Source organism: Octopus bimaculoides, chromosome 30 (genome assembly GCF_046866305.1).
Source record: "Octopus bimaculoides isolate indiv1 chromosome 30, ASM4686630v1, whole genome shotgun sequence".
NCBI lineage: Eukaryota > Metazoa > Mollusca > Cephalopoda > Octopoda > Octopodidae > Octopus > Octopus bimaculoides.
In genome coordinates this window covers 402,443-414,277 of record NC_142957.1, presented here as the reverse complement: position 1 = coordinate 414,277, position 11,835 = coordinate 402,443, and the positions used below count along the sequence as shown (strand labels likewise).

Below are 11,835 nucleotides of genomic sequence, written 5' to 3'. Positions count from 1 at the left end.
ATTAAGATTCTAAACCATCAAATTAAGATTCTTTGCCATGAAATTAAAATTCTCTGCCATCAAATTAAAATTCTCTCCCATCAAATTAAGATTCTTTACCATCAAATTAAAATTCCCATCAAATTAAAATTCTTTCCCATCAAATTAAAATTCTCTACCATCAAATTTTAATTCTAGGCTTCGGAAGTCCCTAATTTGTGTTCTAGGCTTCGGAAGCCCCTAATTTTAATTCTAAGCTTCCGAATACCCTAATTTCAATTCTGGGCTTCCGAAGCCCCTAATTTGTGTTCTAGGTTTCGATGGCCCTTAATTTCAATTCTAGGCTCTCAATGTCCCTAATTTTAATTCTAGGCTTCAGAATCCCCTAATTTCAATTCTAGGCTTAGGAAACCCCTAATTTCAATTTTGGACTTAGAAAACCCCTAATTTGAATTCTCGGCCTCGATGGCCCCAAAATTGAATTCTAGGCTTCAGAAGCCCCTAATTTGAATTCTCGGCTTCGATGGCCCCTAAATTGAATTCTAGGCTTCGAAGACCCCTAATTTTAATTCTAGGCTTCGGAAGCCCCTAATTTGAATTCTAGGCCAAAAATATCATTGGCAGTGGGGTGGCCAATCTACTCAACAGACACCCCACTCCAAAACTACAGCTCTGATCCCAGAATAAAACCCTACATAATCTTATTTAACATGAATTGTTTTCCCCTTCCCTTTAACTATACGCTTCTACCATTTCTCTCTCCTCTGCACATAAACCATCCGTTTTATATCTGCTTTCTTATTAATTTTTGCATGAGTTATCACTAATCCTTGTCTTGTGCCCCCTCCCAAGCTTTATAAATGATTTAATTAGCAGTTAGTATGTGTAACGACTTATTTTGTGGTTAATTATTTATGTATTTTATGGTGTAAAAGTTTTGGAGTATTTTAAGGACCTCTTTGTTTATTCATCAAATTATAGCGTCAAATTTGAATTTTTTGCCATCAAATTTGAATCCTTTGCCATCAAATTTGAATTCTTTACGAATTTTATTTTTTAGCCATCAAATTTGGATTTTTTGCCATCAAATTTGAAGTTTTCGTCATCAAATTTGAATTTTTTACGAATTTTATTTTTTTGTCATCAAATTTGAATTTTGTGCTATCAAATTTGAATTCTTGGCCATCAAATTTAAATTCTATGCCATCAAATGTGAACTATCTCCTGACAATCCAACCACATGGCCTCCACATTGAATCCTAGTATAATTCGGACGTAATTTGATGAACGAAGCAAATAAGTCACATGTCACCATTTTGTATGTTACATTAAACTCCTCATGCATAAATTTAATTAATTAATTATAGAATTAATTAATGATTGTGGAATTAATTTTTAACATATTATCATATTGCTTCATGTAAAAGTTTATATTTTGTAATTATTAATATGCCTTTATGAGTGTATATACATATTTTCAGAGTAATTGCTCTCTCATCAAGTACCACTTCCAACCTATGAACTATCTACAAGGGTATTGCGTAGATATGCACTATTTTTAATGGTGTAATGGTGTAACTCTTAGCTCCTTATACATACATATTAATCTATTGAAGGGTCGTGGTGTTTCTTTGTTACTAGGGTAACTTTATATTACTAGGGTAATATTCTAAAACGTATATTAAATTATTTGTGCTGTGTTAGTAGTGTGTTTTCTCGCGAAACCCTATCCCCAACCCTAACCCTAACCCCAACACTAACCCCAACCCTAACCCCAATACTAATCCCAACCCTAACCCTAAACCCTAACCCTATCCTTAATCCTATCTCTAACCCCAACCCTAACCCTAACCCTATCTCTAACCCCAACGCTAACCCCAAACCTAACCCTAAACCCTAAACCCTATCCCTAACCCCAACCCTAACCCCAAACCTAACCCCAACCCTAAACCCTAACCCCAACCCCAACCCTAACCCTAAACTCTAACCCCAACCCTAACCCTAAACCCTATCCCTAACACTAAACCCTATCTCTAACCCTAACCCTATCCCTAACCCCAACCCTAACCCAACCCTAAACCCCAACCCTAAACCCCAAACCCCAACCCTAAACTCTAACCCTAAACCATAATCCCTAACCCTATCCGTAACCCTAAATCCCAAACCTAACCCTATCCCTAACCCCAACTATAACCCCAACCCTATCCCTAACCCTATCCCTAACCCTAAACCCTATGCCTAACCCTATCCCTAACCCTATCCCCAACCCCAACCCTGACCCTATCCCTAACCTTAAACCCTATCCCTAACCCTAAACCCTATCCCTAAACCCCAAACCTAACCCTATCCCTAACCCTAACCCCAACCCTAACCCCAACCCCAACCCTAACCCCAAAACTAACCCCAACTCCAACCCTAACCCCAACCACAACCCTAACCCTAAACTCTAACCCTAAACCCTATCCCTAACCCCGACCCTAAACCCTATCCTTAACTCTAAACCCTATCCCTAACCCCAAACCTAACCCTAAACCCCAACCCCAACCCCAACCTAACCCCCAACCTAACCCCAACCCTAACCCCGACCCCAACCACAACCCTAACCCTAATCTCTAACCCTAAACCCTATCCCTAACCCCGACCCTAAACCCTATCCCTAACCCTAAACGCTATCCCCAACCCCAACCCTGACCCTATCCCTAACCTTAAACCCTAACCCTAAACCCTATCCCCTAACCCCAACCCTAACCCTAAACCTAAACCCTATCCCTAACCCCAACCCTAACCCTAAACCCTATCCCTAACCCTAAACCCCAAACCTAACCCTATCCCTAACCCTAAACCCTAACCCCAACCCTAACCCTATCCCTAACCCTAAACCCCAAACCTAACCCTATCTCTAACCCTAAACCCTATCCCTAACCCCAAATCTAACCTCAACCCCAACCCTAACCCCAACCCCAACCCCAACCCTAACCCTAACCCCAACCACAACCCTAACCCTAAACTCTAACCCTAAAGCCTATCCCTAACCCCGACCCTAAACCCTATCCCTAACTCTAAACCCTATCCCTAACCCCAGCCCCAACCCTAACCTTAACCCTAACCCTAAACCCTAACCCTATAACCCCAACCCTATTTTCTAACCCCAAACCTAACCCTAAATCCTAACCCCAACCCTAAACCCTATCCCTAACCCCAACCCTAACCCCAACCCTAACCCCAACCCCAACCCTAACCCCAACCTCAACCACAACCCTAACCCTAGGACTTCAGGTCATCTCTACGGGTTACCTGTAGAATTTAAATCGAGGAGGGCAGTATTAAGCCCTCATGGTTTCAAATTCCCTTTTCAGGATTGAACGACGTTCCCGTATCATTTCTCTCCCCATCAACTTCAGCCATATTGCACATCTGGGACTGGATCAGGGGATGAAGGCCCTAATAGGGCTCCCAACGGGACAAAGACAGGTAGGTTTCCCTTTTTTTTTATTCTGTTGTCTTTAATTAGATGTTTTTTTATTATCAAAATTGAATTTTTTGTCATCAAATTTGAATTCTTTACCTAACCTCAACCCTAACCCCAACCCCAACCCTAAACCCCAACTCCAACCCTAACTCTAAACCCTAACCCTAACCCCAACCCTAACCCTAAACCTAACTCTAAACCCTAACCCCAACTCCAACCCCAACCCTAACTCTAAACCCCAACCCTAACACCAACTCTAACGCCAACCCCCAACCCTAACTAAACCCTAACCCCAACCCTAACTAAACCCTAACCCTAACCCCAACCCTAACCCTAACCCTAACTCTAACCCCAACCCCCAACCCTAACTCTAAACCCTAACCCCAACTCTAACCAACCCCCAACCCTAACTCTAACCCCAACCCTAACCCCAAACCTAACCCTAAACCCTAACCCCAACCCTAAACCCTATCCCTAACCCTATCCCTAATCCCAAACCTTACCCTAACCACAACCTTAACCCAAACCCCAACCCTAACCCCAACTCAAACCCCAACCCTAACTTAAACCTAACCCCATCCCCCAACCCTAAACCCAACTCTAACCACAACCCCCAACCCCAACTCTAATCCCAACCCACAACCCTAACTCTAACCCCAACCCTAACCCCAACCCCAATCCTAACCCCAACTCTAACCCCACCCCAACCCTATTCTAAACCCCAACCCCAACCTTAACCGCAACCCTAACTCTAAACCCTAACCCCAACCCTAAACCCTAACCCCAACCCCTAACCCCAACTCTAACCCCAACCCTAAACCCCAACCCTAAACCCTAACCCCAACCCTAACCCTAACTCTAAACCCCAACCCCAACCTTAACCCCAACCCTAACCCCAACCCCAAACCCTAACCCCAACCCTAACCCTAACTCTAAACCCTAACCCCAACTCAAACCCCAACCCTAACTCTAAACCCTAACCCCAACCCTAACTCTAGACCCTAACCCCAACCCCAACCTTAACCCCAACCCCAACCCCAACTCTAACCTCAACCCCCAACCCTAACTCTAAACCCTAACGCCAACCCTAAACCCTAACCCCAACCCCCCACCCCAACTCTAAACCCTAACCACAACCCCCAACCCTAACTCTAAACCCGAACCCCAACCTTAACCGCAACCCTAACCCCAACTCTAACCCCAACCCCAACCCTAACTCTAATCCCAACCCCCAACCCTAACTCTAAACCCTAACCCCAACCCTAAACCCTAACCCTAGCCCCAACCCCCAACCCTAAACCCTAACCCTTTTTTCAGACCATTTTTCAGGGAGATGTTTAAACGAAGGGGGATAACTCTAAGATTTTTTTCTTTACAGCCTGGAGCCAAATCGGACGAGCAGATACAGAAAGTACGCAGTTTGATGCAACCCAGCATGAAGCAGGTCCAAGAGCAGATGCTCGGGGCCAGTGGAAAGCCCTCCGCAAGCAACAACAGTAGCTGTAGCAGCGCCGGTGGGGATTCTCATCATAACGGTGAACCCTACACGTGTTTCGATCCTTTTGTTGTATTTTCTGAAAAGGCTTCTCCTAGACCACAGCCGCCTCCTGTCTCGAAGTCGGAGTGGTTGTGTGGTAAGTAAGTTTGCTTACCGACCACATGGCACCGGGGTTCAGTCCCGCTGTGTGGCACCTTGGGCAAGTGTCTTCTACTATAGCCTTGGGGGCCGACCAAAGCCTTGTGAGTGGATTTGGTAAACGAAAACTGAAAGAAGCCTATCTTATATATATATATATATATATATATATATAGCTTGCGTACCAACCACATGGTTCTGGGTTCAGTCCCACCGTGTGGCACCTTGGACAAGTGTCTTCTACTATAGCCTCGGGCCGACCAAAGCCTTGTGAGTGGATTTGGTAGACGGAAACTGAAAGAAGCCCATCTTATATATATATACATATATATATATAGCTTGCGTACCAATCACATGGTTCTGGGTTCAGTCCCACTGCGTGGCACCTTGGGTAAGTGTCTTCTACTATAGCCTTGGGGGCCGACCAAAGCCTTGTGAGTGGATTTGGTAGACAGAAACTGAAAGAAGCCCATCTTATATATATATATATATAGCTTGCGTACCAACCACATGGTTCTGGGTTCAGTCCCACTGTGTGGCACCTTGGGCAAGTGTCTTCTATTATAGCCTTGGGGGCCGACCAAAGCCTTGTGAGTGGATTTGGTAGACGGAAACTGAAAGAAGCCCATCTTATATATATATACATATATATATAGCTTGCGTACCAACCACATGGTTCTGGGTTCAGTTCCACTGCGTGGCACCTTGGGCAAGTGTCTTCTACTATAGCCTCGGGCCGACCAAAGCCTTGTGAGTGGATTTCGTAGACGGAAACTGAAAGAAGCCCATCTTATATATATATATATATATATATAGCTTGCGTACCAACCACATGGTTCTGGGTTCAGTCCCACTGCGTGGCACCTTGGGCAAGGTGTCTTCTACTATAGCCTCGGGGGCTGACCAAAGCCTTGTGAGTGGATTTGGTAGACGGAAACTTAAAGAAGCCCATCGTATATATATATATATATATATATATATATATATATATATATATATATATATATATGTGTGTGTTTGTGTCTCTGGTTGTCCTCCCCAACATCGCTTGACAACCGTTGCTGGTGTGTTTACTTCTCCGTAACTTAGCAGTTTGGCAAAAAGAGACCGATAGAATAAGTACTAGGCTTACAAAGAATAAGTCCAGGGTTCGTTGTTTGCTCGACTAAAGGCGCTGCCCCAGCATAGCCACAGCCAGATTAATGACCGAAGCCAGTCAGAACCTAAACGAGTACATATTTGTAAATTTAGAAGGCGACCGATTGTTTTATGTAAGAATATTTTAACAATTGTTTAAGCATTTTCAGGCAGACCAGTTGGTACTTGCCTCCATTTTATGTTTTGCGCTGGATTGGGGGCGGGGGGGGCTTGACAAGAATCCGGTCTGTCAGAGGGACCTGAACGTATGATAAACAAACATTAACAGTTTCAATATATATATATATATATATATTTATATAAATAAGGATAAGATCGATATTTAAAATATCGATCTTATCAAGTGGCCAGCATGGGAATAAAAACCATCAAAGGTAATAATTATTTAAAATTATAATACAGGGTATCTAAGAGATACCGCCACGCTGAAAAATAGCTGTCAAATCTTGACTCTAAAACCACAATAAATGTCCACATAGCAACAAGGAGCGAAGACGAAGACAAAATAAACCAGTAAAATAACAAGATAATTCCAGATCCCGGATTTCTGGCTTTGCCTTCATCGGTGGAATATACTCCAGCACATAAATACAAATATATGTATATAAACAGTATACTTACATGTACGGACGTATACACACATATATATGCACGTATGTACACGACTAGCTTAAATAGCCCGCCTAAAAACTCCTCGTGCGATACGGACAGAATATCCGTCAGTGTATTTACTGCGCTGATATTCTGTCCGTATCGCACGAGGAGTTTTTAGGCGGGCTATTTAAGCTAGTCGTGTACATACGTGCATATATATGTGTGTATACGTCCGTACATGTAAGTATACTGTTTATATACATATATTTGTATTTATGTGCTGGAGTATATTCCACCGATGAAGGCAAAGCATTATTTATGCAAAGCCAGAAATCCGGGATCTGGAATTATCTTGTTATTTTACTGGTTTATATTGTCTTCGTCTTCGCTCCTTGTTGCTATGTGGACATTTATTGTGGTTTTAGAGTCAAGATTTGACAGCTATTTTTCAGCGTGGCGGTATCTCTTAGATACCCTGTATTATAATTTTATATATATATATATATATATATATATAGACTCTTTTGCTTATTTGTAAATTTAGAAGGCGACCAGTTGTTTCATGTAAGAATGTATTCACAATTGTGTAAGCATTTTCACGCAGACCAGTTGGTACTTGTCTCAATTTTATGTTCTGCGCTGGATTGGTGGGCAGGGGGGTTGACAAGAATCCGGTCTGTCAGAGGGACCTGAACGTGTGAGAAACAAACATTAACAGTTTCAATATATATATATATATATATATCTTAATATATAAATCTGAAGTTGTGTGTTAGTGTGAAGCCTTTTTGAATGTTTATAGAAATCCACATTTTCCACTTTTTCGTAAAAATTTTTACATCAATGGAATTTTCTCGATGTGAACTTTCCAGTGCAGTAATTAGATTTTTAAAATTCCGTTTACTTTGTGTGATTTAAGGGAGATTTGGCTGTTGTTTCTAGCAACCTTTATATTTCATCCCTGCTACCTGGAACGCCATTCTTACACACGCGCTCAACATAAAAATATAGAGAGTAAGAGTAAAAGAGGGAGAGAGAGAGAAAGTGATACATACAACGTCATAGATTAAACTTTCATCTCCGTATTCTTTACCTATTTTTCATAACATAGATACGTAAAAACACACACAACCACACATACGTGATCTGTGACAACAACATACACATTGCTCTCAATCTCTATTCATTTCTCCCCCTCTTCCTCTCTCGCTCTCTCAAACGTATACACGTGCAAGTAAACACAATCATTCACATCGTGGTATATTTACAAAACATTGATGGCATAACTACAGAGTTGTATCCCCCAACTTTGGAAGGTCATAACTTTCATAAAAATGAATATTTTTTAATGAAATGTTCTATGCATATATTATTTATTATGTAGATTCCAAATATACAAAAAAATTCGGTGAAAGTGTTTTGGAAGGTGGTGGGGTACAATATTCAGAAATTCCACTTAAATTTCTCTTAACTTCCAGGAAAATGAATATTTTTTCATGAAATTTTGTACAAATGTACCTTGATGTATGTACATTTCAAGCATGTAGGAATTTTGAAGGAAACAACTGCAGGTTATTTTTGAGAAGTGTTCCCCACTCGGTGGTGTTTCGGAGCAAGTCGTCCATATTTGTTTCATTTTTCTCTATTATGTGCTTATGTGCATCCTTAGATTTCTAATGAAGTAATAGGCAGTGAAGAGAAGCAGTCATATGAAAACTTTTAACTACCCCTATTCCTTTCTCTCACCCTCTCTACCTCTTCCTCTCTCGCTCTCTCAAAAGCATACACGTGCAAGTACACAATCATTCAGTAAAATATAACTCATGTTCGTCAATGTTTTGTAAATTTACCACGATTTTCACTAGGGTGTTAGGGTTAGGGTTTTAGGGTCAGGGTTAGGGTTTAGGATTAATGTTACGGTTACGTTTTTTAGGGTCAGGGTTAGGGTTAGGGTTTAGGGTTAGTGTTAGTGTTAGGATTAGGGTTGGGTAATCGTGCGGGTTTTAATCTGAAAAGTTACAGATATGTGAAAAGTACCGACCCTGCCATCTATTATAACTTTTGTTGTTCTGTTTAATATATACATAGATTATGCCTCCAAAGAAGAGAGTTTGCTGGGGAAAGACAGCAACCGGTTTAAAATGACAGCCACAGACTGCAGCAATTCACCACATTCCAGTAGCTACTTTGAACATAATGCAAAATGGTGCATCAACACCTTCTGCCCAATCTGATAGAATTCTGGCAAAACTGTTTAGCAACAGATCGCCAGCAATTGCTTCATCACAAATTGCCATCCTAGCTCCTGTGAAAAGGGATTACCCTGCTATGTATAATCAGGGCAGCGCAAAAAGTTGTTTTGCACAAGCATTTCTATAGCCAATTACACGGATGAAATTTACGTATGCTTAATAATGTTACACAAAACAGCCTTCAGACTTTCCCTATTAATTTCATCGTCTTTTGAATTATGAACATATTTACATCATAAGGGTTTTTTCATTGTAAGGCTTTCTTTTTTAGTTGATTTTCAGCTAGCAAGACTTTTCGTAGATGGCATAATGAGTCACACCCGGACAAGGTCGGGTCATACTGCTAGTATATATATATATATATATAGACTTTTTTGCTTATTTGTAAATTTAGAAGGCGACTGATGGTTTTATGTAAGAATATATTCACAATTGTTTAAGCATTTTCAGGCAGACCAGTTGGTACTTGCCTCCATTTTATGTTTTGCGCTGGATTGGGGGCAGAAGGGGATTTGACAAGAATCTAGTATGTCAGAAGGACCTGAACGTATGATAAACAAACATTAACCGTTTCAATATATATATATATATACTTTTTTGCTGATTTTGTAAATTTAGAAGGCGACCAGTTGTTTCATGTAAGAAGGAATTCACAATTGTTTAAGCATTTTCACGCAGACCAGTTGGTACTTGTCTCCATTTTATGTTCTGTGCTGGATTGGGGGTAGGGGGGTTGACAAGAATCCAGTATGTCAGAGGGACTTGAACGTATGATAAACAAACATTAACAGTTTCAATATATATATATATATATATGTGGGAGAATTTACGAAAAAAAAGACATTTTGAATTTCATTTTTTTTTTATCCAGGGACTAGTATAAGAGACCATGATTCACCACACAGAGTTTGGCAACAGGTCCCGCCCAGTCGACCCTTGTCTTCCATTACCGCAGTTTCCCCCGGAGACACCACTTCGAATTCTTCACAAGAGCAGTCAAACACTTTGGATTCATTAAGTACATTTAAAACGACGTACTCTCTTTGTTCTTAAAACCATTTTGGATTTTTTTTAACCATCATCAAACATCCATGTTTCATCCTGGCTTGAATTAGGGACCTTAATGTATAATAAACACACATTAACAGTTTCAATATACAGGGTGTCCGTAAAGTCTCTTTACCATTTCAAAACTTTATTATAAATGCAATTGATGAGATATTTCATTCCGCTTGCGAAGACCTGTTGAGGCAAGTGAAATCGAAATCGAGTTAAATTCGACGACTGGCACCCATACCAACGCCGTCTCCTTCATTGGACACGAAACTCTGCTTGCGAAGATTTATTGGGGCAAGCGAAATCGAAATCGTGATGGCACCTGTGCCCAGCGTTGCCTTTCTGGCACTTGCGCCCATGGCATGTGTAATGGACTTTCGAGCGAGATCATTGCCAGTCACCCTGGACTGGCTCTTGTGCGGGTGGCACATAAAATACACCATTTTGAGCGTGGCCGTTGCCAGTACCGCCTGACTGGCCTTCGTAGGATTTTCTAGCGAGATCGTTGCCAGTGCCCCTGGACTGGCTCTTGTGCGGGTGGCACATGAAATGCACCATTTTGAGCGTGGCCGTTGCCAGTACCGCCTGACTGGCCTTCGTGTGGGTGACACGTAAAAGCACCCGCTACACTCTCGGAGTGGTTGGCGTTAGGAAGGGCATCCAGCTGTAGAAACTCTGCCAAATCAGATTGGAGCCTGGTGTAGCCATCTGGTTTCACCAGTCCTCAGTCAAATTGTCCAACCCATGCTAGCATGGAAAGCAGACGTTAAACGATGATGATGATGATGATGTTGATATTCAGTGTTTATTAAAGTTTTTGTTTACCTCATTTAATACATGTCTACATGGGCACCATTAGTTGCACGAAGCACATCAAGACGGTACTCGATTTCTTGCCATGTTCGCTGTAGCATAGCCTCATCAATTGTGGCAATGACATCAGTAATGACCTGTCTCTTTGTTCGATACACGATATCTTTATCATAGCCCCATAGAAAGAAGCCCAGGGGAGTGATATCTGGTGAACGTGGCGGCCAAGGAATTGACCCATCCCTTTCAATCCACCGGTCTGGAAATGTTTGATTGAGGAACCCACGAACATACAGTCGCCAATGTGGTGGTGCACCATCTTGCTGGAAAATGATGGTTGGTTGAAGGTCAATCAGTTATCATCATCATCATAATCATCGTTTAACGTCCACTTTCCATGCTAGCATGGGTTGGACGATTTGACTGAGGACTGGTGAAACCAGATGGCTACACCAGGCTCCAATCTGATCTGGCAGAGTTTCTACAGCTGGATGCCCTTCTTAATGCCAACCACTCAGAGAGTGTAGTGGGTGCTTTGTTGGACGATTTGACTGAGGACTGGTGAAACCAGATGGCCTTCCTAACGCCAATACAATAGAATAAATCTGAATAAAATATCTTATCTTTTGTTTTTTCTTTCTTTTGTTTGTTTATTATTTTTTGCAGTTAAAATAAGAACAATAGAAAAAAAATACTGCTTTGGTGTGGGAAATTAACCCACCCAAAGAATGACTGAAAGATTTGGAAAGGAGGACGGTGGTTCTAAGGACTTATTGAAAGTCCTTGGATATCATTGTCCCCTTTCCTAGGCTAGAAATAGAAAAGGAGCTGGCAGAGTACATGCCGATGATAAAACACATCGCCAGGGGTTCCAAATATGC

At 41.5% G+C, this 11,835-nt stretch overlaps 1 protein-coding gene across 3 annotated transcripts in view; it reads left to right on the top strand.

Annotated features, from left to right (window-relative positions):
* Window positions 1-11,556, top strand: part of LOC149130106 (serine/threonine-protein kinase MRCK alpha-like) — a 27,051-nt gene extending 15,495 nt beyond the window's left edge. For 2 of the 3 annotated variants that reach the window (XM_089345972.1, XM_089345970.1), the window contains 3 exons: window positions 3,336-3,450; window positions 4,827-5,082; window positions 9,960-11,556. In XM_089345972.1, coding sequence (XP_089202098.1) covers window positions 3,336-3,450; window positions 4,827-5,082; window positions 9,960-10,141 — 553 coding nt within the window. In that variant the 3' untranslated portion in view covers window positions 10,142-11,556. The remainder of the gene's footprint in view (window positions 1-3,335; window positions 3,451-4,826; window positions 5,083-9,959) is intronic. The other variant, XM_089345971.1, reaches the window with a different exon arrangement.
* Window positions 11,557-11,835: the final 279 nt, after the last annotated feature.